This window comes from Sinohyriopsis cumingii, chromosome 3, assembly GCF_028554795.1.
Source record: "Sinohyriopsis cumingii isolate HCF-2022 chromosome 3, ASM2855479v2, whole genome shotgun sequence".
Taxonomy (NCBI): Eukaryota; Metazoa; Mollusca; class Bivalvia; order Unionida; family Unionidae; genus Sinohyriopsis; species Sinohyriopsis cumingii.
The window spans coordinates 35,494,310-35,522,188 of record NC_142963.1 but is presented as its reverse complement, the minus strand read 5'-3'; the positions used below and the strand labels follow the sequence as shown (position 1 = coordinate 35,522,188).

The window sequence follows — 27,879 nt, the reverse complement described above, 5'->3', positions numbered from 1 at the left end:
GAGCTGGGTGGTTGGGTTGAAAACAGTTTTGTAGGTAACATGAAATCTGTTTTGTAACCTGAACTCTATCCTTACTGATTGAGGAAGAATGCTATTATTTTATCTGATACTTCATGAGGTTAAGCATATGATAACAAAAGTTTCAGATCACAGCCCCAGGGTGTGGCATTGGGTTGAGGTCAGAAGTTCATTATGCAAAATTAGGAATGGCTTGGCTTCTAGCTATTATTATTAATAGTTGTAGTATTATCATCATCATTATGATAATGCTGATTATTGTTATTATTAGATTAGTATTAGCATTAGTATTATTATCATCATCATTTGTATTATTATTGTTATCATTCTTCTTCTTCTTCTTCTTCTTCTTCTTATTATTATTATTATTAATTTTTATATTTAATGTAGGTGCTACCTGTGTCAAATAATACCTCCTTGATACTGGAAATTCCTATATGATCGAAGAAAAGAGCTTTCTAAGGAATGACAAGGAAGATGTTCAAACTTGTTTATATATTTATTTACCTCAGCTTCCCAACAGATTTGGCACTTTAAATAAATGTAAACACTACATTACAAAATCCCACGGCATAAAACTCACAATTAGTTCAAATTTGTATACTTCAGAAAGCATTTCACTTTCGGAAAACAAAAAACATTGGTATAGTAATATGTTAAGCAAAGCTGTTGAATAAAATTACCAGCACAGGAAAAACAACCAAACATAATCAAAATAATTTTCCAATACAAAAATTTTTACAGAAAATTGTCAAGGCTAAGGATTTTTGACTGTAAAGAAAACAAAACAATTATACTTTGGTTTGCTTTCAAAGCAATACAGTTCTCTTCAAAAGTGAAAGATTTTATCGAAACAGTACACCCTCACTACAATGCTGTTTGTAGGAAACATAAGTGGACTGCCTTTTAAGTGAGGTCATCTTATATATTTAACACTATTAAATAATGAAATTGGATCCCTGACAATACCTACCTTATACTGAAGTACCTTATTGTGAGGGAGTATTGTCTTTGCTGTATTTGCTTGTCTAGAACTGCAATTAACTGAGGTAGCAGAGACTAAGCCAGTGCATCAAGGGTCAATACTATTTGGTGCTGTATAAATTACCATACTTGTTCTATGATAAACCCATGTTTGGTAATAAATCCACCCCAGTTGTTACAAAATTGGTGGGAATACTTATAAAGGATGTATTTTTATAATACGTCCACCCACTACTTTTGAGGCATATCCCCAGGTCTTATCATGGGAGAAATACTGTAAATTTTATCCAAATTTATATTGGATTTTGGAAGAAAATGGTAAGCACACTGCATTAATAGGATCATTAACGGTACAGCACTCCTACAGTATTTCCCACAGTAAAGTGCTTCAGTATATAGCCTGTTCCTTTGTACAACACAGGTACCAAGAATACTTGCTTATTAGTTGGGTCAAACTGTAAACAGAGATTCTGATCTTCAGTAGCATAATGCACCTGCAGATCAGGGTCTATCTTTGTTCTACTAATTACTTTTAACAAACTGCAGAGACACAGATCTGCCAGCACATTATGCAGTGTCAGAGCTGGTTCTATGCAGTTTGCAGTTGGACTTGTCTTATAAGCAAGTACATATGGAATGGTCATTGCGATGAATATATGTTTGGTACTAATTAAGTTTAAAGCAACCTTGCTTATGATACAGTACACTTTTATGCCATTTCTGAACAGTGTTATGCCAGTGAAACCATGGATTCCAAGGGCAGAGGATATTGTATCCACATTTATCCATAAACTTTGGGGGACACAAAATATCAAAGAAACAAAGGAAAGTACTAGATAGTTCCAATGCATTAAAACAGTGCTAAAATATAGAAAAAAGAGAATATCTTACATGTTTTGACAGTTTTGCCACCTTAACATTGTCGTCTGCACGGCATTATCATTTTTTTCCTTGGACACTTATATTATTGTTGTAAACGTTTTATCAAGAGCACAAGTAATTCATGCTTACATTTACATGTTGGAATATCTGGCTCATCTGTACTGTTGAATTTTTCTTTCCAGATCATGCTGTCATTAACTTGAGCATTCACACATTATCTGCCTGCATTTTTCCTTTTTTTTTCTGAATTAATTTTTTTTCTCCAGGCTAACTGATTAAATGCCAAATTGTGTATTTATGAAAGTTTTTCCCTCAGAAATTGAGTCCCTGGGGTTATTAAACAACCTCAAAAAAATGTTACACTAGCTGTCCGTGACATTTTGTATTGCAGCTTGGCAGTCTTGTACAGATTTTCAATGTTTTGATTGCCGAAAATGTTGTTAACTGCCATCTTAAAATTTGTATCACCTTAGCAACTTTGGTCATTGGTGGAAGCAATGTAGATGTGAGCAGATATGCACTAAGGAAAATAGGAGGATTTAACATTTTCCCTTTACTAAAAAAAAGTTGCCAAGATATTTTAGATGTATTGTAAATCGTAGAATAACTACCATTTTTACAGATATGTAGAATATTTGGCCATTTCCCAGCAGAGATAAATCACAAATCAATGTGTGAAACCGCTCATACGAGATCTGCTTATGTACTTACTGTAACACCATATCAATTTAACAAACAAATCTTTTAACTTAAATAAAATGTATTTCAAAGAAGCAACACACATTTCACACCCATTTAGATAAACTGCATTCACTGTTATTTCACGCGATAACCAATGTTATGCATTTTGTGTATCATGCTGCAAACGCAAAGACTGGACAAAAAATTATCTATCTCTGTCAACATTAGGATCCCATGCCCAGCGAGTCACATTCATACTGACTCGCAGTTTTGTGAGAACTTCACCAAACAAGGGCTTGGTAAAATACTTTTTGATCTCTGTTACTGATAGAAGCATTTTGGTATAAATTTGTTGAAGCTGCATAAACACCTACCCCAGTCTTATCATTTTTCAGTGGGGTTTTTTATGCAGTCTTTCAAACAAAAATATACAGGGTATAATTTACTGGTAATACCACTTACAGTAGCGGATGTATATTTCATTCAACAAGTGAATATTTTAATATGTATGACACATAGATAAAACTGCACACGTATGTATTTTATTTGGAGTTGTGGAGAGAACAAGTTGATATGGCACATGGATAAGTGAAGGCTGTCAGTCTAAGATGTATTCATTAGCCATATCCAGCAATGTCTTTCTCCAATACAAAACAAAATATAAATATGGTTTTTATACCCTTTCTTTTATGCATTCAGAATATTTGTAGCTTTACTGTATGAAGGAGATTAAAAACAAATTTGGATTTATATAAGTTTGATTCATTATATCCAAAAATATTGATGCGTGGATATCAAAGAAGACATAAGTAGTTCTAATCTGGGTGCGTGATGTGTAATGTCATATCAAGCATGTAATATTCAATGGGTATGTAATAAACCTTGTTATCACATTTACATAAGGCACCAATACATAATCAGCCTATGAAAGAACTTTCAGTTTTTTGGGAAAATCTTGTTCAAGCATTATGGGAAAAACTCCATTGTTTATCACTCTCATATGACAAAGCTAACATGGAACCACACAAGAGTCTGATTGAAGAATAGTTCCCTATCAGAGACTTGTACATAGATTTAAATGCCAGTAATAGTGTTGCGTTATGCAAACCATGAAATTTAAAACCCAGAAAAGAAAATGAAGTCAAATTAAGCCTAGTTTATTTGGGAGTAACTTATATATAACTGAAAAAATTGTCCCAAAATTGATTTTATACTGTGTGCATTTTGCTTTGAAACATGAATAGCAAACTTAAACAACAACTAATAAAATATAAATTATTTGCTCCACACAGCAGGAGAATGTCCAAGATATTCCTGTCTAGCTTACTGTCAAATCTGAATGATAAGTGTTTGTGTCAAAACAAGTGGATATGGAAAGTAAAACCAGCAAATGTGCCTTCCAGAATTCTTGTAACAAAATTAACGGTGTATATGTTTGTAAATATAAAACAATGTCTATGACAATAAATTTTATCTTCATATGATTGTTCTGTGCCTTATTAGTTAATTTGTGACTGCAGTTTACTTTGTTCAGATTTTGCTTTCTTGCTAACTTTGTATCCATTATCCATCTTTATGTAATATGCCTTTATTTTGAACTTTTCACATAGTTGCAGTCAATTTCAGTATCAATATATCTGTATACAAATTATGTGGAAATTACTTTTATTTACATAAACAAAAAGGATATAAATGTTTTATTCAGATTTTACAGTACTTTATCTTACTCTTTTGTTCTGTGCAATCCTGATTTTATCATATTTACCCCATTCATAATGTGTGTTCCCAAATTTACGATATTTTAACTCGCTATGTACTTCTTTGGGATCATGATTTTATGATATTTTTAGCCCTATTAATTAATTCTATGTGAGCCAGAGTTTACAATATTTAGCCCTGGGTAATATTGTGTGTTCCTGATTTTGTCACGTTTAGTCCTACTTATTCTTTGTGATTCCAATTTTACAGCATTTAGCCTTGTTAGGATATTCTGTAAGATCCTGAATAATTAGCCCTACTCATTCTGTTTGATTCTATTTTTACAGTATATAGCCCTTTGATGTAGTTCTGTGTGATCATAGTTAGTGTTTATCTGTACCCAAATAGCTTCCATGTGATCCCCATTTTACAGTATTTAGCTGTACTCAATAGTTCTGGTTGATCCAGATTTGACAGTATTCAGCCCTACTCAGTAGTTCTGGTTGATCCATATTTGACAGTATTCAGCCCTACTCAGTAGTTCTGGTTGATCCATATTTGACAGTATTCAGCCCTGCTCAGTAGTTCTGGTTGATCAGATTTGACAGTATTCAGCCCTACTAAGTAGTTCTGGTTGATCCAGATTTGACAGTATTCAGCTGTACTCATTAGATCTATATGATCATGATTTTACACTCCCCAAAACACTTCCAGATTCTGAATTTTTCCTTTTGTGATAAACTTGGTACACTTGTGCACTTCTTTTATGCATCAGGTCTTCAATTTGCTTTTTTAACTTCTGATTCATACGCTTAAATGTTTCACTTCCTTCATTTTTCTCAATTATGGTCCTTCCAACCACTTTTGTTCTCCCATCAAAGTCCCTGTGCATTGTATTCATTACTTTTCTATCATCCACCATAATGTCAATAGCCCTGGATACTCGCACAGGCCGACTAACTTGCTTTTTCTCCCGTTGTCTTGTATGCTCAGATGGGGCGTTTAAAGATGTTATTCGTCCATAGTTTGAAGGATTGGTGATAGATTCAGATGCATCATTTGTGTTAGGTATATTATTTGATTGTAAATCTAATGTGACATCAGATCTTGAGGACATAAAGTTCTTGTCATCATAATGACTAGATAGACTGGCTGTCTTCAACAGAGTGACTGTATCATCAAATATTGAAGTTACTGTCTGGATGTCATAGTCACCATCTCCGTTGACATGTTTAGTATTTCCCACAACATTTGAAACACCGGCCTCAGTATCACCAGGATTCTGAGAGAAATTTTCATTTTCAGTTTTATTTCCATGACTTATAGATGTATCATTTTCTATAACAATCTTGTCTTCTTCATCAATCTTGTCTCTTTTGTCAGTTTCACTCTTTTGTGCTAAAGTTACTTTAATCCTTGGCTCTCTTTCTCGTAATGTATTTGGTCTGTATCGACATGTTAGCTTACAGTCATCAATTGAATAAAAATTCAAAATTTTGTTTGATGATGACCTTGATGTGATTATAGGTCTGCTTTTAACATGAATCAGTCGCCCTAGAGATTCCATGTCAAGGTCATTAATGTCAAGTCCATTACCTTCCTCAGTACTTCTGTTAGTATTGCCTGATTTGTGTCTCTCAGCTTCAGTGTAATTTGAATCTAGTTTGTCATCTGCTTTTTGGTTATCAACTTTTTCAGTTTTCACATTCTCTTCATTATCTCTTTTTAATCCTTCAGAGTCATTTATCAGTCCTATAGGAATTGATTCTTGCAACTCTTTTTCCAAAAATTGGTCTCTGTTTTCCCCACCAGAATGGCCAATTTTTGTGACTTTACCAGTTTCCAAATCTGTTTGACTTTGATCAGCTTTGCTTGGCAAGTTCTCTCTTAACAAGGAGTTATTAACCTCCTTTTTGTCACCATGACTGACCCAACCATTCAGATGTTTATGTGTTTTTTCAAGCTCTGAAGTTGCATTCTTGGCATGAGTGTCCACATTTAACACTGCTCTATTATTGACAGCTATTGATCTGACTTTCCCACTACTGGGTCTGCTATAGATTTCTTGTCGTTGAGCTGAATAATGGAGTGATGAATCCACTATATTATTTGTAACAGTATGCAAATCGTTTCCACCATGCCTTGTTCTACTTTTGGCACTAGATACACGCTCTATGTTCACAGTCTTTTCTGAATTTTTTCTGACTTTAGCAGATTGGCATCGCCTTTTTGTTGGATCAGAACTTTTCTCTGGCCTTCCAGTTAAATAAGAGGAACTTATTCTCATGTACAGTTGTTTCTTTTGAAGTTTCTTGGGTGGATTTAGACATTGATTGACATCTTGTCTCCAAGACTCAATCTGGTGTAGTTTCTTAGGTGGGAGATAATGCACCTCAGTTCCTTCGCTGTAGCCCAGTTTGGAGTGAAGCACATGTAAATCATGCCATTCGTGAAGTTCGGCATGATGGTTAAGAGCTTCTTGGTTCATTTTTCTCTTTTCTTGTCACTGGTTGTTATCCAAACCTGCACAAAACTTTTCTTTCACTTCTTAGTTGAATTGGTTTGGTTGACCCTGTCCTCATACATTTTGTAGCTTGAAAGACTTCTCTCTGTAAACTGAGTCTGCAAAAACATAAGCATTGATTTAATACTCAAGTAACAATGTTATCATGCTGTGATAAATGATTCAGTATTCTGAAACTATTCATTCACATTAGTTTGAAAATAATTCATTTGTTGTTATCTTCTTCAAACTTGCACACTGTTGGCAATGAAATAAAAATTACTCATTCTTAGGTGTAACTATGTGCCAAGTTGCTTTAGCTAGAACTGACTCGCCATGTTCTTTTATAATCAGTATTCAGACCATGTGTTTTCCCCTTTCATAAGAATGTTTGCCAGTGTATTGACAAGATTTACTTGTATAAATAGATAAGGAGTGATTTAAGTATTGCTGGTTAATTTACTTACAAGATTGGAATGTACCAATAGCATTTTTAATGTTCCAAATGCCAAAGGTATGTGATGCGTGTATCTAAATCCAGATTTAGTTTAGTCTAGAGTGCTGCCATTCAGTATTGCTTTAATTGGATTTTAAACACAAATAATCCATTCCAGTATTTAACTGTTTTTAGGTTATTTTGTGTTTTTTATCAAAATTCAAGTCAGATACTTTAAGGTGACAAAGTACTTTACCAGCCTTGTCCAGTGCTGGAAAAAATTAACTTATTTTCCAGCAAAGAAAGAAAGTTATAACTAAATAAATATTACAAAAAGTTATGTTACTATCATGGAAGAAAAGAACATTTAAAAAATATTTCTTTATGAATTTTGTCAAAGCAAAGAATCACTAACCTTTAAATATTGGCAATAATTTTTTTGTGGATTTTTTTTATATAAACCATAGGCCACATACTGGAAATTATTTTAATGGGAACAGGTCACACTTGTACAACAATTCATTTGATTATGACACTTGTACAAGTCATTTGATTACAACACTTTTACAAGTCATTTGATTACGACACTTGTACAATGAGCCATTTGATTACCACACAAGTACAGTAAGTCATTTGATTATGACACTTGCACAACAAGTCATTTGATTACAACACTTACAAGTCATTTGATTACAACACTTACAACAAGTCATTTGATTACAACACTTACAACAAGTCATTTGATTACAACACAAGTACAATGAGTCATTTGATTACCACACAAGTACAACTAGTCATTTGATTACAACACAAGTACAATGAGTCATTTGATTACCACACTTGTACAAGTCATTTGATTACAACACACTTGTACAACAAGTCATTTGATTACCACACTTGTACAACAAGTCATTTAATTATGACACAAGTACATTGAGTCATTTGATTACCACACTTGTACAATGAGTCATATGATTATGGCACAAGTACAGTGAGTCATTAGACTATCATACAAGTAGAGTAAGTCATTTGATTACAACACAAGTACAATGAGCCATTTGATTACAACACAAGTACAATGAGTCATTTGATTATCACACAAATACAGTGAGCCATTTGATTACCACACAAGTACAGTAAGTCATTTGACTATCAAACAAGTACAATAAGTCATTTGATTACCACACAAGTACAGTAAGTCATTTGATTACAACACAAGTACAATGAGTCATTTGATCACTACACAAGTACAGTGAGTCATTTGATTACCATACAAGTACAGTAGGTAATTTGAAAAGCTGCTGAATTCCATTAGAATCAAACCTGTCTTCAAGGACACCTGCATGAAGTAATCATCTGTCTTAAACAGTCAGAGTTTTCAAAACCCATCATGTAAAACTGGGAATAAACCTCTGTTAAGCACCCTCTTGTCTTGAAAGGTAATTTTCTTACCAGAAGTGGCTGCTTAATACAGATTTGATCGGACAATAAACTGAAATTACCTTGTATGAATGCATGTATGTATGTATGTATGTATGTATGTATGTATGTATAATCATAATATTTTCAGTAAATGATTTCTATACTGATTTCTATGCAATATGATATCCACTGTTCCTTAATTAAGTTGACAGATTTATGTTTGTTATTTTGTTGGATTTAACACATCATTTATGGCAGTATAATGCTGAGCAAATTGAAGCTAAGCACTGTTTCTAAGGACACACAGAGGCAGGCTGGCCTTGGTAGGTATTGAACCTGGGACCCTTGGATTACAAGTTTTATGGTTTGTAAAATGAACTACCATGACTTCTAAAAATTCACATAGCAATAGTGTGAATTAATGTATTGCAATATGTCAGTCAAACCCTAACACATGCCAATACATATTTACTACTGACCAATACTAATGCTGGCAAAGGGATGTGGCTTGTGTGATTTACATGTGATGTGCACTGAAAGCTTGTAGATATTTTGGCCCAATGTCCATCACATTGTAGGCTATATTATATACAAATTCACACTGTCATAACTTAAGTATTTTTCACCCAATTTGCATAAAATTTTCAGTATACACTAAAACTTATCACTGATTAACATGTTAGTCAATAATCTCCAAAAGTCAACCATTTTCTACTAGTACCTACACATAGGTTTCTTAAAAATGGGGTGGGTGGGTGGGTGTATATTGTGCTATTCATGATTTGGTTGTTGATTGCAGTAATCAAGCTCATTATAAACCATGGATGGACATTAAAATCTAGTTAGACTATTAGATACTTGGTTGCCCAAGTTCAGATTAGTTGTTCTGCCTAGTTTTGGATTTTTCAACCCTTCATGTGCCATGCTGATGATAGGCATGGTTATCTCTGCTCTCTGCTCCTGATACATAATGAAATGTCTTGTGACATGTTTACTTGAATACATTAACCTACTGTAATGAAACTTTACTTAGCATTTTGGTTATGAATCAGTGGATATAATCTTCTAGAGAGATTGCTGTTATCATGTACAGTGTAATGACTTTGTGAGCAAACAAGTTACTGTTATTACATACAGTATAACTGGTTTGCCAGCAAACAAGTCACTGTTATTACATACAGTATAACTGGTTTGCCAGCAAACAAGTCACTGTAATTATATACAATATAACTGGTTTGCCAGCAAACAAGTCACTGTTATTACATACAGTATAACTGGTTTGCCTTCAAACAAGTCACTGCTGTTACGTACATGGCAACTGAATACTTTAGATTTGCAAATCTCTTCTGATTTTTGAATATACCTTATTGTCTGCAGTTTCTGTACTCTAAGTTTTCATACTTAAAAAGGTCATTCAAATCATAAATAATTTGTAGTTATTTTTTTGGTTTGTGCATAGAATTTATAATTTTTATTAAATCTTGTGATTAAAAATTAAAAAAGAAACAGCTTAAAACATATGGACCCAGAATCTTAAGAGTATATCTGGACAATAAGATAGTAAATTTTACAAGTTTTATTGGTGACTACCATCTTTTCTGTCACACACACACACACACACACACACACACACACACACACACACAGACCTTTTACAAAACACAAAATTGTAAACAAAATATATATTAACATGCATACATAGGATCAAGATATAGCTGCTGGAACGTATTTATCCTTGCACCCTTGTTTTTTTATAATAAATTTTATGGTTTTCACTCAATTTGGGACAATTCCTGTCTAATAACAGCTAAATAGACTGTTCAGCTATGATAGTCCACCATTGTACATGTACAAAACAAACACTGAAATATTTGCTGTCAATCAATGAGATATACATGTAATGCAGTTGATGCCTTGATCATAAGCAATTGTGAAACACACCTGTTACCATGTGTACAGTTTTATTACCATAAAAAGGGTGATGATTATTATGTTTTTTCTCTAAAGAATATTTTCCAAAATTTCATCTGTAAAGAATAAAATATGAAACAAATGAAATACAAATTGAGGTGGCAAAACCACATGCCTGCAATTCCAACTTGGCTGGGGACATTATCAGAAAATATAGTGACAACATCACACTTTACATCTGGGATTGTTTTCATGGGTTTATAACATGTTGATAGCAACAATCAAGTGTTTAGTTTAATAAACAGTTGATTAAGACCCTGTTTTTGCAAGGAGAGTGTAAAGAAAGGTTGTACTTTTAGTCTTTAGTAAATAATGCTAATAAATCAGAGAATGGAAACGGGGGTAAAAGAAGAGCCCAGAAATTAGTGAGAGCAGATACAATTTAAAAACTTGATGCAATGGATAGTAAAATAATAAAAAAAGATATTTTGGGTTTGCAAATAAAAATAAAACCAGGATGTTTCCCTAGCTACCATAAACATTGAAATGAACAACTTCAATTTAAAAATAATAAATTATTCCTTATGAAAATAATATATGATTCCTAATGCAAACAATACATGATTCCTTATGAAAATAATAAATGATTCCTCATGAAAATAATAAATGGTTCTTTATGAAAACAGTAAATGAATCCTTATGAAATAATAAATGATTCCTTATGAAAAAATAAATGATTCCTTATGAAAATAATAAATGATTCCTTATAAAAATAATAAATAATTCATTATGAAAATAATATATAATTTATTATGAAAATAATATATAATTCATTATGAAAACAATACATGATTCCTTATGAAAATAATAAATGATTCCTCATGAAAATAATAAATGGTTCTTTATGAAAACAGTAAACGAATCCTTATGAAATAATAAATGATTCCTTATGAAAAAATAAATGATTCCTTATGAAAATAATATATGATTCCTTATAAAAATAATAAATAATTCATTATGAAAATAATATATAATTCATTGTGAAATAATTTCACTCAGCACATTTAACCTTTTATGTAATTGGTATCCTACAGCTTGAGAAATTTTTTGGGAGGGGTGGGGGGTCAAAACAGTGTAGGCATATTTGGGTATCAACATATCATTAACATTATTTCATACCTGCCAGAACATGACATGTCACTTGAAAAACTTGATTTTTTTTTTATTGTTTGGGTATTATCCACAATTGCTATTTTTCAATTCTCAAAAACTAGTATGTCAGTTTGGATCAAACTTAAAAGGAATGATGTTTTGGACATGCTGTGCAAAAATTATATTTATAGTGGCTCCGCTAGCAAAGATGTGACATCCATTGCAACCAGGTGGAAATCTTATTTTCAACTTCTCTAGAATAGGTGAGCCAGCATTAGTTAGGTTACGCTGTATCAAAATTATGCCCATGCTGGCTCACATAGCAGTGATGAAACTTCTTTAGCTACCAGATGGAAATCCTATTTCTAATTTATTCTCTTGAACAGCTGAGCTATATTTGTTTAAATTTGGTATTTTATAGTTTGGTAGCTTATCAAAATTGTCTAGTGGGCTTCCTAACAACAGTGTAGTCTCCATAGCAACCATTTGGAAAACATGATTTAATACATCTTTCCAGAAAAGCAGAACCATTTTGAATTAAACTTGTTAGGAAAGTTTCTTAAGTCATGCTCTGTAAACATTATATCTAGAGCAGCTGCCATAGCAATTTGAAGCTTCCTTAGCAACCAGTCAAAAATCTGTTTAGTTTATTTAACAGCTGGCTTTTTGATCAAACATGGTAGGGATGTTTACATATTTAAACAAACTGCTTTCTTTCCAAAACTGCCTAAACATATTTTGTAGCATGAACACCTTTCCAATGGATCATCTTGTTCAGATGAAGGTACTCAAAGTAAAAATACAATTAAAAAAATATTTTGTTATGGTCAGTTTCAACCAAAGAGCTGGTCATTCAAACATAGTTGCCTTTCAACACACCTGCCTTACAGGGTCGCAGACGGGGTAGGAGAGCTTGGACGATATTTCAGAGGCTTACAGATGTTACAATTTGTAATACATAGGGGCCTACTGGAGAATTTTTCGTAAGACCCACAAATCCTGTCTGCAGCCCTGCTTCCTTATTACTACATTGTTTATTTCAACCAATATGTGCCATGGTGAACAATATCAGGCCAGTATTGGCCTCCTGTTTCATAAGAATTATTTGACAGTTTTACTTTTGGTAACATCCTATCTAATAGTGGTCATTTGGAAAAGTCACAGGGGATAAGATGGATAATATGTGATACTGTAAACTACAGCATTAAACTCTTAGAGTGCCATGGATTTAATATATTAAGCCATGATGTGAATCAAAACTTTTAAAACTCTTTGTATGAGTATATGTTAAAATCATGTAATTGTTTTAAGAAAGTGGTTCTTTATTTTTATTTTTAACTGTAGTGTATAATATTGATATTGTTTATTGAATCTAAATGACATTTGACAATGACCATTACAAGAGTTGAAAGATATACATCTTGGCAAGCAAAGAGTCCAATAAAGTGTGACTGAATAACTGATAAACGATTTCACTTGTAAATTAGATTGAAGTAGAAAGGGATCAACAAAAGTTCCTCACAGGTGTTAGATATTAATTTGTTGTAAGCAAATTATTTACAAATGACTTGTGACCATAAATGTAATAAACATTTAGTATCTAGTTCATATCTCAGTATGATTTAATTAATGTTTTGTGGAAAGGTTCGATTGTTGAAGTTACCAAGGTAGCCAAATTTGGATTTTTGTGTGGCTCATTCAGCTAATCCTATCTCATGGGATTTCAACTTATTACCTTTAACACATTAACCCCTGGTGACGAGTTAACATGGCAAGAGGTAGTAGCCTACTGCCGAGCTCTGTAGCGTCAAGGTCATGCATGATGCACTAAAGTGGGTGGTATTAGGGAAAGGTAGACAGATGTAGCTCTACAATGATACCAAATAATCTGGAATTTCTAGTTGCACTACAAAATACAGCTGGAAAAACCTCATTTTTTGGACCCATTTTTTTATCTACCCAAAATTTGCCCGTGGTCGGAATCTGATTTTGTGTCTGGATTTTAGACTTTTTGGTCTCAGATCGAAGGCAAACTGGTATGAACTGCAAACAGACAGATGAACCTTTGCAAAAAGTAAGATAAGATGGGCATTTGGAATAAAGAGACGACTTGATACAAAAATAATGGGTCCGTTTAGCAAAAAAAAAAGCAAAACAAAAAAAAGAACTCCCAACTTTTACCCTTCTGCTCATGCCCAAGCCAAATAGCCAATGAAAAACAATGTTTCTAACATAACTAGGCAGTATGTTATTGGAAGATCACCTGGAAGTTGGTGTTTTTGGATGTATTCAGAAATAGCTTTCAAAATGTGTTTCCTACTCGAATATCAGGTGAAACTGACAAAAACCTCCAGGGGTTAATGTGTTAACAATGTCCGTAACCCCAGCTTTGCCAATTCTGTGTAGCACGCAGAAGCATTAAGTTAGGGTTCCATTTCAAAGGCTGCATGTTCAGTATTCATGAAAGCACATGACAAGTCGCTAATATCATAACTTGGAAATGATTTCTGATTTTGGGGCTGAATTACTGGTACACAAACTCAAGAGGACCAATAGTGTGATCTCTGTAACTCCTGCATCTGGGCTTTTTTCATTAGGCACAAATGAGTTCTCCAGTTCAAAAAACAGTAACTCTTGTTTTGCAAATTCAAACGGCTTGGCAGGGTCTCAGTTTGAAGCATCAATGCACAGTAATGAGAGAGCCAAGCACAGAAGTTGATCAAATTACATGATCATGGATTTAAGACAATAGGACTGTGCATTCTTGAGGCTTGAACATACAGTCTTGCAATTTTGAATATGTGATCAGGAGGAAAGTTACTTTTCTGATTGGCTCTCTTAAGATGGTATTTTCAAGCTTCAAAAATGCGCTTTAATGCCATTGTAAATTCTTGATCATTCTGTTCGTGATCAGGCTTTGATAATGTGAAATGTTTTCACATTATGGCCTTGTTATATTGCCAGGTAGTTTGATCAGGCTTTGATAATGTGAAATGTTTTCACATTATGGCCTTGTTATATTGCAATGTAGTTTGATCAGGGAAAATTGAAATTTCAGTTTTCTATAATATAGACTTGATAGCATGTAATGGAAAGGTAAATTTCACACATTACATTGATCATATAATTGAAAATATCTTCTGATTGTCTTCTCAAATTTGTGTAATCAAGCCATAAGATGACTAAGCTTTTCGGGTTGTGGTGCCAATTGTTTTCCATTAAATCAAGTCTTGGCACAGGACAGAAATATTGTCAAACATGATTTCTGTAGCATTACTGTGACACTTTAAAAGGGCATTATGCTTTAATAAATGGGTATTACATCATAAGAAAAGGACATTATGCCATATTGCATGATATTATGCCATAATAAAAGATCATTACATCATAAGAAAAGGTATTTATGCCATAATTTTCACATTATTTTTCAAAATGCTTTAAGATAAACATGCAAAAACTTGACTGGCTGAAATGATGTTGCTGATCGACAGTGACTAATGGCACTGAGTGATCCAGAATTATCTTATCTTTTTGTGGGCAAAAACAAGCTTATAATCAGCACACTCTATGCAGCATCTGCATCTGTTGTTTGCAGGACCAAATTGTTTCCACTCAGTGTGGCATCTGCATCTGTTGTTTGCAAGACCAAATTGTTTCCACTCTATGCAGCATTGCATCTATTGTCTGCAGGACCAAATTGTTTCCACTCTATGCAGCATCTGCATCTATTGTTTGCAGGACCAAATTGTTTCCACTCTATTCAGCATCTGCAGCTATTATTTGCAGGACCAAGTTGTTTCCACTCTGTGCAGCATCTACATCTATTGTTTGCAGGACCAAATTGTTTCCACTCTATGCAGCATCTGCATCTATTGTTTGCAGGACCAAACTGTTTCTACTCTATGCAGCATCTGCATCTGTTGTTTGCAGGACTAAATTGTTTCTACTCTACGAATTGTGGGTGCCATTAGCTAAGATGACCTGAAAATTGACTGATGAAACCAAATGCTATGGGTTTAAATAAACCCTGAGATGATGGGAGTGGGCGGGTAGGGGCATACTTTATTGAATAATTGTGTTCCTAAAACCCAGAACAGCAACAAATATTTGTTCCAATAGATCTGTGTGCAGTGCTTTCTCCGGGATGTTCACAGTGGGAGAATTGTCCCCACCCCCACCCCAGTATTTTTGTAAGGGGGGATTTTAAATTGGCAAGCAGACAGTTTTTATTAAAGGACAATATCAGTGAATATACCTGCTTAAAGTATGTTTGAATAAATGTATATAATAAATATCTTTTAATGAATAATACAGCCTAAAGTTGTTTCTCATTTTTATCTGTATAATGTCATTCTTGGTGAAATGAGAAACCATAGAAAACATTCAGTTTTGTATGGCATGATTTGTGATCGATATTTCCTTTTCTTGACGTGTGTGAACCAGTCAAGTTGCAGTCACTGAGCTTGTAACTGCTGTCTACATACGTGTATGTAAAAATCTGAGATAATATTTCTGTTACCATCTTTTTTTTTGTGTGCATATGTCAAGGATCAAAATTTGCTATTTTAAGAAGATTAAAATAACAAACCATTAACATTTGTATCATCTGCACTTCACATGAAGTGCACCATCTTTTTTTTGCAGTATATTATGCAGTTACAAGTATTTGTACACATGACACTAGTTATAACTTGGCCTATGTAAATGCAGAAATATTTAGAAAAGGCGACATAATGCAGTCCAGAATTTGAAAAGCTGTGCAGCCATGGAAAGAGAATAAAAGATATCAGAACAACAGACAAACAGTCATGTGGGGATATAGAATCAATGAGACCAAGAGACTTACCACATGATGTCAAATTTCAATAGATTAGATGTAAGCAGTTGCGATCTTGAATGATTGTTATGTATGGTTTAATACACTAAATCTCCTGGTTACACTGTTAAAATACTATCCAAACTGTCATCACTGTTGCCTGTCTAAACAACTTACAGTACCCCTGCAGAGCACTTTATCACTTTCCCTTTAATCAGCTCTCATATGTTGTCACCTTCTTCATAATGATTGAGTTTTAAAAGTAAATGAAAGGAGGGGTCTTGACAAAGGTAATGCCCAAAACTGTGTGGTATGTCTATTTACTTTCTTTTCCAATCAAATTTTGTGTATTTAGGTAAAGTTTATCCATATGTCTAGCATGATGCAAAACAACAGAAAATTGTTCATTTTGGAATCCAATGCAAGACTTGTGATTTCTGTTATGTTACCACTCCATTCTCGCCATGATACATTTTCTGACATAGTTCCCTTGGACTCGAGCAATTTATAGGTTCAGTGTACTGTATCCCTGATCCTTTGAGTACTCTGTTTATTTGGCTTATTCATATTGACAGTTTGCAAAATTAGGACATTCATTAGTGTAGAAAGATAAATGTATGCATATGGTTAAATGGCACATCAGCACATTCCTGACAGTACAGTTTCAGATAAGTTTCTGAATCCCCAGAAAGGCAAACAAAAGCAAGATTAAGCCAAAATGGAGTATTATCCTTAAAAGACCAAGTCCATTTTTTATATATCAAAATTGTGCTGATTAAAAATGTCCAAGATCTTCTTTGCTTAAACATCATCAATGGACACACATTTGATGACAAGTGACACATCCCATGACAAGGGACACAACCCATGACAAAAAAAGTTTCCATCATTAGTAACTTCTTACAGCCTGCAGCAGGGCACATTGGGTATATTCTACATATGTTGGGGAGGGGGGGGCTTAATTTTTTGTATGCTGATGCCCTACAAAATGTAAGAAATTTACGATGCCTGCTGGTTTTAATGCAACATTTTTTTTACAGTTCAGTATAAAATTGTATTGTTATGTCATCATTAAAATGTCACTAGTTAGTATAATGTGATGTAGTTTTATTGATATGACAAAATGATATATTTATTTGCCTATAAGTTGAGTCCAACTGCAAACTGCACAGACAGAAATCTGCTGTCGTATAATGCTCTGGAAGAGCTGGGTCTGAGCAGTTTGTTAGGAGTAATCAGTAGAAAAAACAATGGGATGGCAGATCAGGATATTTGTTGTTTGCAGTTTTGGCTCAACTTATAAGCAAGTACATATGGTAGATGTATCATAGTGCTATGAACTCTGGGAGAGATTAGACATAAAATGATAGGGTTGTGACTTCTGTCTCTTGACAAATAATGGGAAAAAATTACACAATTTTCATAACTTCGGTAACAGTCTTGTAAAAGAAAAGAATGAAGCCAGTGAAAAGTATGTAAGACCATTGGAAATCTTCAGCAATTTATGATCTGCCATAAATTAGCTGCACAGATTTCTTGTTGCAGAAAATTTTTGTGATGATCACCTTTTCTTATCATGTTTGATATACTGAGTCAAAGATCCTTTACAAGTTTTATGACCTGTTCATTCAACTTTATTTTTCTGGACAACGAGTTACAGTGTATTTTTTCCCATGCTGTTTTTCTGTAATGACCTTTACTTGGGGCTAGATATTCGATTAAATATATTGCAAGAAATTACAAACCAACCAATATATTTTGTAGTGATTTTGGATCGCTTTGACCTTAATTTATGCTAATATATTCAAGGGTTTTACTGCATGGTTTTAAAAATTGTTACTTTCTGGCACATATGTCATCTGTTTGAAGTTCAACCTTTGCAGTGACACAAAATAAAAACCTTATCATTTTAAGTTGTATGTATTTTGCACATGTTTAAATCCAGGTTTTGAACTGCAAAAACTTAAAGAACCCAGTTTATGGTAAGGAAGTTTAATTTTTGAAGGTCTAGGACACTCTAGCCAACCAAATCATGCACAAATGCTTAATTCTTTTGAACTTGAAATAAATTTTTCTTTTTTGCATTAGCACATAAAAAAAGGAATTACAAAGCAGAATTCATATTCATTGCAAATGAACTGATCACAAACATACAATTCTGTTTATCACATGAAAAAAATACCTTAATACTAATCAAGTTTGCCTGTCAAGACCTTGAGAGATAAAATGATAAAATGTGATATTAAGGGCTTTTTTAAAGATACTAGTACATAATTAATATTAAAAACTCTTCTAGGGTTCCATTTGTAGGTCCCTCACCCTCAGAATATTATGTCTGTACTTGTATAAGCAGTAACTTTAGCAAGTGAAGCAAATGTACATGAACATAGAGGAAAGATATTATTTGTCTTTGACATTTCAGTGGTTGCCTATGATTAGTGCTCACTTGTCTTTTGTGAATAATAATGAGCAGTTTGTGTTTGATGTCACATGCTTAGTGTATCAATGAATAAACAGTTATTATGATATTAATCCATTAGTTGATTCCTGCAGATTCCACTGATACCGCATATGTATCTTTTAAATAGCTGTGCATCCTCTACGGGTAATTATGAAATTTAATGCTATTCTTTCTAACGATGCTTTAAGTTAAAATGATTCAAAATTTAAGTGAACAAAGTCACAAAATAATTGTTGCTGAAGTACACTGTAAAGAATAAACTATTTAGGTAGCATGCAAGTACCAGTTACATTAGGGAGAAAACAGTGCTTTAAATGAAATGGAATGTAAGATTTTAGTAAATAGAGTCAAACTAGTTTTGCTGATGTAAACTAATGCATAAATTATGTGTCATAAAAAATAAATTTGTATTTCTGTCTTTAATTAAATCAGTTTGTTACAATGATAAAAGATAAGAAAATTTCCCTTTGGAGTAAGTGGAACTAAATCAGGGCAGGTGGGTTTTTTAAAATAACTTAACCACTTGCCCTGAGCCTGTGTCAGAATTATTATTTTTTTAGCCCTGCTTTGGCTAATCTGAATTATTCTTCAAACATTGCTTTAATATGTTTGAAATTAGCTTGTACATTCAATTAAAATGTCCCTATTTTTTACCATGAATTTTTTGGTCAGCTTTTTTCCTTAGATTTAGATGTAGTGTTCCAGGAGTATGAGTCGGTAATGTGCCATCTGTGCTTCTTAGTACAAGCAACACAGAGTTTTACTCAATCATTGATGAAGAAGTGTATGCTGACATTTAAAATTGCCATCTTGAAGAATTATTAACCAGTACAAATATATTGATGGATTTCACAGTGGTTGTTTTTGAGTGTAATTCAGTCTAATAAACTTGTGTCAGCTTCCATTGTATACATGTGATCAGATCTTGAACTGGAGGCATATCCAACTTGACTACCAGTAATGTAGGGGCCCTGAGTGGCCGAGTGGTTTAAAGCGCTGTCCGTTACAGATCACTGCCATCTCACCTCTGTCTTCATCAGTTTGAGTCTCGAATTCAGCCAATGTGGGTATGTGAGAAAGCTTGCCAGTAGCTTCACATGGGTCGGTGGTTCTTTCTGGGGTTTTCCCGGGTTCTTCCTCCATCATTAATACTGGCTGCCATGTATAGCCTATCGTGTGCTGAAAAATGGCGTTAAACCCCACAACAACAACAACAACAACCAGTAATGTACAGATTGTGGACTGAATATCAGCAGAATCAGTATCAAAAGTCTGTGATCAAGTTAAGTGACATTCTTTTTCTTCAGTCAAATATCAGTTAATATTGTTGTTGTTGTTGTTGTGGGGCTAACGCCATTTTTCAGCACATGATAGGCTATACATGGCGGCCAGTATTAATGGTGGAGGAAGAACCCGGGAAAACCTGGAAAAGAACCACCAACCCACGAGAAGCTACTGGCAAGCTTTCTCACATATCCACATTTGCTGAATCCGAGACTCAAACCGCCGCAGATAGAGGTGAGATGGCAGTGATCCGTAATGGAGAGTGCTTTAGACTACTCAGTCAGTTCATATTAAAATCACTGGACAGATACTTGTGTTCAATAGTCAAGATTTAAATCTCATATAGCAGCAATGTGGCTAGCTCCAACCTCCTTGCATATGTTGACCAAAATTTGAGTTTCCCTTGCTATCACAGACAACCACCACTATTGGTCAGTGTTTTGTAAATCTCCTCACTCCAAAGTTGTGGTGGGAGAAATGTATGTCGTAAAATATGGAAATTATGAGTAGAAGTTTAAACTATAAAATCATATATGTTCCTAGAAATGTGAACAAATTATGATAAAGTATGTACCGTAGCAGCATTTTAAAGCACATCAGCTCAATAGTGGTTAAAATGTACCAAAAAAAATTTAATATTCAAAGAATGTAGTAGTGAATTGCACAGAAACATTAGGAAGATAAACACTTCCAAATAAAAGTAAACATGTGAAATAGAACAAAATAAAATACAAGACATAAAGATGTTAAATGCATTAAAAGGTATATAATATAAACAATAAAAGTAACGCATATAAAATCCTTAAAACATATTGTTTAAAAAAATGAAATATACCTGAGGAAATAAAATCAGGCCAGTGTCCTCCATACAAGAGTGGTTGTTTTAAACTGAAGCATTTGTTTATATTATGCAATAATGTTATGGTGACTATACCTCTCACTTTATTCCCAGACATGATTTTTAAAGTTATTTAAAATATAATACGTCATTTACATATGAACTTGATATTTAAACCATTCATTACCACATATGAATCCGATATAATAAAACCCTAATTTCACACATGGCAGGACAAGAATTGACAACAGAACCAAGGTAGAGCAAGAGGTTTCTTTACATTTTAACAAAAGCGTTATGCAGTATATCACTTCCTTTTATCGGCATTGATCCATGTAATTTTTGGGTGTGCTTTTGATACATTTTTTAAAACTAAATAGCTTTAACATTTCTAATGGAATTTGATGCATAAAATCCTATGTCTAAAAGTCAATTTCAGAAAATACATGTAAAGTTTTTACTAATAAATGTAATGTTTATTGGCAGCAGTTTCACAAGATTCTGTTAGCAAGTCCAGCCTGTGCTGTTATTCTGTAGGCCTTGTTTGCAGAAACAATTAACTTCATGGATATCCTTTTCAGTCCTGATCTCTTAACACACACAAAATGAACTTCATGAATCTCAGCTTCAGTCTCCAACACAGAACCAATGAACTTCTTGGATCTCCTTTTCAGTCCTGATCTCTAACATAAACAGTAGTTTCAGTCCTGATCTCCAATGTATAACCAAATAAACTTCTTGGATCTCCTTTTCAGTCCTGATCTCTGATATAAACAGTAGTTTCAGTCCTGATCTCCAGTGTATAACCAAATAAACTTCATGGATCTCCTTTTCAGTCCTGATCTCTAATATAAACAGTAGTTTCAGTCCTGATCTCCAACACAAAAAACAATAAACTTCTTATATCATCATTTCATTCCTGATTCCTAACACAAAAACAAACCCTGTCTAAATATTTTTAATATAAGGATAACACAGTGGATCAAAATTTAACTTAAACAAGTAATGGTATCTCTTGATACAAATCCATGTGCATCTAGAAATGTTTAGTGTAGTGTATTTTATTGCCATTTGGTTCTGTCATCTCAGTTTGATCATATTCATTTTCAACATACCATATATACTCACATATGAGACCAACTGCACACTGCACAGACCCAGATCTGTGCCAGTAGATCTGGGTTTGTGCCGTTTGTCCAGAGTACTCAGTAGAACAATGTGGATCTGATCTGCAGGCACATTATATGCTATTGCAGATCAGGATCTTTGTCAATTTGACTCGACTTATAAGCAAGTATATATATTAGCTCATTTAATTATCCTCGTCCAGTACTAAGATTTTTGCACAATTTTATGATCTCGGCAATGCTTTAATATCCCATATATTCAGACTAGAACTGTTAAATTTGTGGTTGTTTGTAGATGTGATGGAACAGTGAATCTATCTGAAAATAAAGCAGAAATTGGTGTGACCTTGTTGCCAGTTTCCCTTGAAAAAGACATTTCTTTGCTGCTACATAAATGACCTCTTGTATTTTGCTCACCGATTTTGAAAATTGTAACCCAGGTTACTAAGATTATGTTACTAGCACAGTTTTAAAACTTATAACCAAGTCAGAAAGTTGTAATGTCCCATAAATTTCAAATGTTTTTTTAGTAATACCAATGCTGAAGTTTAGTTAAAAGTCTCTCTCTTTTGTCTGCCATTTTTGGAACAAAAAGGTTTCTTATGAATACAGATTTCATGACAATTTAGTTTATTCAAACATTGGAAACATGGGCAAGTGAAGCTATAAGGTGATAACAATCATTTTTACCAAATAAAGATTTTTTTATGCAATGGTATGGTGATAATGTGTAACAATTTGGTCAAAAATTATGTCAAAGATGGATCTCAAGCATGGTATAAAAGATCAAGTGTGACCTTGTGTATAAAGTATATTTTTTGAATTAGTGCTGCACATAAAATGCTAAACCAACAGCTAAGCAGTTAAAATTGAAAAGATTTGCTTATGTTACTATCAGGCTTCATTTGTAACTGTCATATTTACACAAATATTTTACCCCCAAAAGATCTGTCATACAAGTCCTTACCTCAATTCTTCTTGTGACACAAGTGCATGCTAGTGTGCCTTGAAATTTAAAGTACATTTAATAAGAATAAAATCCCATTAAAGCTGGTTGGCCATGCAGCATTACAATAGTCTTTTAAGCGACTTGATTGTTCTTTGCTTCATTGTTCTTGTGTATTGTCATGTGTATTGAGGATTGTATCACACATGTCCTAGTGTTAACTACTGAGTTGTGCTAATTAAGGCTTGCGTGATTATTAGATTAAACACGTCATGCTACAGGACAGGTTAATGATAGATATCACGTTCTTCACATTTGAGTGCTACTGTTGACTTACAAAGAAAAGTTATTTGTTCAGTATTGTTGGTTAAATAGCTGGTGAATGGAAGTATAGAATTTCATGTCCCACTAATAGTCCTTGCTTTACAGTTATGACTTGCAGAATTTCATGGGGGTAAAGCAACTAGTTGCTTTCATTTCAGTCTGTCCATCCATCTATCAGTTTCTCCAGCAATCCATCTTTCCATCCATCCATCCATCTTTCTATCCATCCAGTCACAGCAGTTTAATCGGTCAAAAAACTGCATCTTGCAAGCCAACTATACATTCCAGTGCCTAGCTAGTGCCTAATATTGGGGTTAAGTGTGTTCAGTATGCATTCCAGTGCCTAGCTAGTGCCTAATATAGGGGTTAACTCATTCGGCCCCAGAGGTTTTTGTCGTTTTTGCCTGAAATGTGCATAGGAAAGACATTCGGGGGGCTATTTCTGAATACATCATAATACAGCGGTTTTCAACAGATTTTCCATGAGAATAATGCCTAGTTGTATTAGAAACATCATTTTCCATTGGTTATTTTGCTTGTGCATGAGCAGAAGGGTAAAAGTTGGAGTTCTTTTTTTTAATTTTTTTTTAATTTTTTGCTTAATGGACCCATTATTTTCGTATGGAGACCGCAATTTATTCCAAATGGACACCTTATCCTAGTTTTTGCAAAGGTTCACCTGTCTGTGTGCAGTTAAGACTGGTATGCCTTACATCTGCGGCCAAAAGGTGTAAAATCCAGACCCAAAATCACATTCCGATCTTGAGCAAATTTTGGGTGAAAAAAAACTGGGTCCAAAAAATGAGGTTTTTCTCTCTGTATTTTGTAGTGCAACTAGAACTTCCAGATTATTTGATACCATTTTAGAGCTATATCTGTCTGCTTTCTTTTAATACCACCCACTTTGGTGTATCTTAAATGGCCTTGATGCTGCAGAGCTTTGAAGTAGGGTACAGCCTCATCACGCCTACAGACGGGATCAGGGCTGAATCGGTTAAGTGTGTTCAGTATACATTCCAGTGCCTAGCTAGTGCCTAATATAGGGGTTAAGTGTGTTCAGTATACATTCCAGTGCCTAGCTAGGGCCTAATATAGGGGTTAAGTGTGTTCAGTATACATTCCAGTGCCTAGCTAGTGCCTAATATAGGGGTTAAATGTATTCAGTATACATTCCAGTGCCTAGCTAGGGCCTAATATAGGGGTTAAGTGTGTGTGTGTGTGTGTGTGTGATTTGGATTTTTAACGTAGCTTTAACAATTTTTCAGTCATATCGCTACGATATCTGCAATGTGGCAGTTTATAGTAATGTCTAGCACTGGGACATCATGCCGCAGACATGTAGCATGATGTCCCACCCAGTCACATTATCCTGACACCAGGCCGACCAGTCCTAACACTAACCTCTTAATGCTGAGCGCCAAGCAAGGCAGCTGTTAGTACCATTTTTGTAAGTCTTTGGTATGACTCGGCCGGGGATCGAACCCACGACCTCCCGCATCCGAGGCGGACGCGTTAACCACTAGGCCACCGGAGCGGTTTAAGTGTGTTCTGTATTAAAATGTTGGCTCTAAATCTATCTTATTGATCTTTGAATTTTTAAAATTATGTATGATTTTTATTCTTACTTAGTCACCGTATTGATTACTTTTACAAGAAAAACTTCCAGAACTGTTTTCTCTTTATTTTGATAATTGAAATACAGTTTGTTAGTTTTACAACATAATTTTCAGAACTATTCATGTAGTTAAATGGTCCGATAAATCACACCCCAAAAATTTATGATACATCGGTAATTTCCAATATACTATACAGATTTGGGATTTGATATATCAGACTTATACTGGTAGTAAATAGACCGATCCAGTGGCCTAGTGGTTAGAGTGTCTGCCTTGGATGCAGGAGGTCACAGGTTCAACCCGGCAGAGTCATATTAAAGACTTATAAAACTGGTACTAACAGTTATCTCACTGGTTGGCCTGATGTCAGGATAATGTGACTGGGTGGGACCTCATGCTTCATGTCTGTGGCATGATGCCCCAATGCTGGACATCACTATAAACTGTCACACTGCAGAGATCGTAGTGATATGACTGAAAAATTGTTAAAGCTATGCTAAAAATCCAAATCACACACACACACTGGTGGTAAATAACGTGACCAGACCTTTTACCACATTTGTCTTTCTCTAGATCAAGTCATCTGCTGCTCATATGACATGTACTCAAAGTAGGACGTGTAAAACAGCTTGCTTGTATTTATATGCCACATACAGACATGAAAGACTATAAAGTGCTGAAGCATTGCAAGTCAAGTAGCTTGCCAGGGACAAACCAGAGCAGTTAAATTAAACTGATCTGGGCATGATTCATACCAGCAACCTTTACATCCATCACACCACCACAGCTCCAAAAACATCAACTTTGTCAAATGAAACCTGACATTTGAATAAAGTCCAACATGGTCTTAAACAGCCACCTCTTTGATGTGAGAAAATTGGCTTCATAGATAAAGTGTTTAGATAAAATGGGTTTATTACTACAATAATTAATGACTGTTTAAGACAGGTGATTGCTTAATACAGGTGATATGTAAAGCAGCTTTAACTGTGTTAATTAATATTTTAAAAACAGGTGAGGCGAAACTGAGCTGGCCAGATAATGTATGATCTATTGTGATATAATTGTATGTATTTACAGTTTGGTAACATTTGATATCAATGAATTCAGATGGACAATACAATGCATTACAAATTTCCTGTATTCATTCCTTCTCTAGGTTAATTGTCAGTCTTCCGGTAAATATACTGACATCAGTTATAAACTGCTGAAGAACTATTTTTGCCAAGGCTCAAGACTTGGATCTGCCATTGTATAATGCTTTGACAGACTCTGATCTGCAATCATATAATTCTCTGACAGACTCTCTGTCTTGCTTTTCCCTTAAAATCATGCATGTAATAAAAAATGTAGATGCTGTTCTTTGTGTATATCATGTAAAAATAGACCTCCATCTATGCTCTAATCATAGTTGTCTGTGCATTAAAAGTAAAATGTTTTAGCTTACCTGTAGAAAATACAGGTAATTATGATTCCAATGTGTCAGCATCTGCATCAGAGGATGTAGACAGTTGGCTCAAGTTTGTCTTTGAGGTTTAATTATGGCTCACAAGAAGGAATTATAAATTGAAATCTCACTTCTGCCTGTTAAATAGCATGTGTCTGCCCTTCTTCAATACCTTTCTATGGATTTGTTCCCAGTTTATGAGAAAAAGTTTAGGGTTAGGGTTTGCAGTACCTTATATACTCTCTAATAAGTTGTGCCAAACTGCAAACAACGTATGTCCTTATCTTTTGTAGCATAATGCACCTGCAGATCAGTCTTTGCTGTTTGTTCTACTGATTACGTCTAACAAACTACACAGACTAAGATCTGCTGGCATATTGTGCAGTTTGAAGTTTGACTTTACTTATAAGCAAGTACCGGTATATACGGTATATACACCTCAGGTTAAAGTTTTGTATTCATGATTTTAGTAATGTTTGTAGGAAGGAGCTATGCATTTAAAACTGTCCTTCTTTGGGTTAAATAGTATGTGATTGACATTATTAATTCTTCTCAACCCTATATTACTGAATTATTTTGTAATTTATTGTGGGGATAAATAAGTTTGAGGTTAAAGTTTGTTATATGTGAATAGCAGGTTCCGGTTTAAGGTTTTAATTACATGCAGGAAATGTGCATATAAAGTTCAATCTCTTTTTCTATTGGTTTGTTAACTTTTTTATTGTAGCAAAGGTTATAAGATTAAAGTGTTTATGTTTGCTCTATCTGGTCAAAACTTTAAGCTCTTTTTCTTCTTGCCTTCAGATTAGCATTTTGCTTTGCTTTCAGAGGACACCAACCATTTTTGAAATTCTGTGATAAATTGGTTTGATGCTTTATGCAGCACAAGTATTTTATTTAGTGCTTAGGAAATTGAAGTAAAGTGCTTTGCCAAGGATATACCATGGTAGCTGACCCAGACTGCTCCAGGGCTAGGATTCAATCTTACATCCTTTCAGTCCAGCACACTAACCAATGGGCCACCACTATTCCCCAATAATTAAGCCCTTTTGTTCATCCATTTGTCCATATGTTTCCACCCCATCATGCAACGGTTCAATGTTTGTTACTTAGGTAAATTTTTCAGATGCTGCTAGGGTCTAGTATTTTGGTGTGTGTGGATCCAATTTGGGAAGAATTAAAGTGTCATGTCAAAAGTAGGTCATCATGGCCCGCAGTTAGTGCTTCAGTAACTAATTTTATCTTTGATATTTAATATGTGTAAGACGCATTTCAGTGTATGGTAATGTGACTTAATGGATCAAACTGTATTGAGTACTACACCTTCATATAA

At 34.2% G+C, this 27,879-nt stretch overlaps 2 protein-coding genes across 3 annotated transcripts in view; one reads left to right on the top strand and one right to left on the bottom strand.

The window, feature by feature from the left end:
- LOC149802674 (GPI inositol-deacylase-like) overlaps positions 1-27,879 on the top strand; it is a 205,915-nt gene that overhangs the window by 105,364 nt on the left and 72,672 nt on the right. The gene's annotated exons all lie outside the window — the stretch shown is intronic.
- LOC149802675 (uncharacterized) lies at positions 503-26,683 on the bottom strand. 2 transcript variants are annotated; one of them, XM_089952046.1, is made up of 2 exons: positions 26,547-26,683; positions 503-6,885 (listed from the first exon to the last, which is right to left on the bottom strand). In XM_089952046.1, exon 2 carries the CDS (start codon positions 6,749-6,751, stop codon positions 4,946-4,948), a length of 1,806 nt encoding a protein of 601 aa, XP_089808172.1. In that variant the 5' UTR covers positions 6,752-6,885; positions 26,547-26,683; the 3' UTR covers positions 503-4,945. The 2 variants fall into 2 exon arrangements, with proteins under 2 accessions (XP_089808172.1, XP_089808171.1); XM_089952045.1 differs by lacking the exon at positions 26,547-26,683 and adding an exon at positions 16,534-16,668.

Coding starts and splice junctions, on each gene's coding strand:
- LOC149802675 (XM_089952046.1), bottom strand. CDS start 6,751: ATGAACCAAGAAGCTCTTAACCATCATGCCGAACTTCACGAATGGCAT.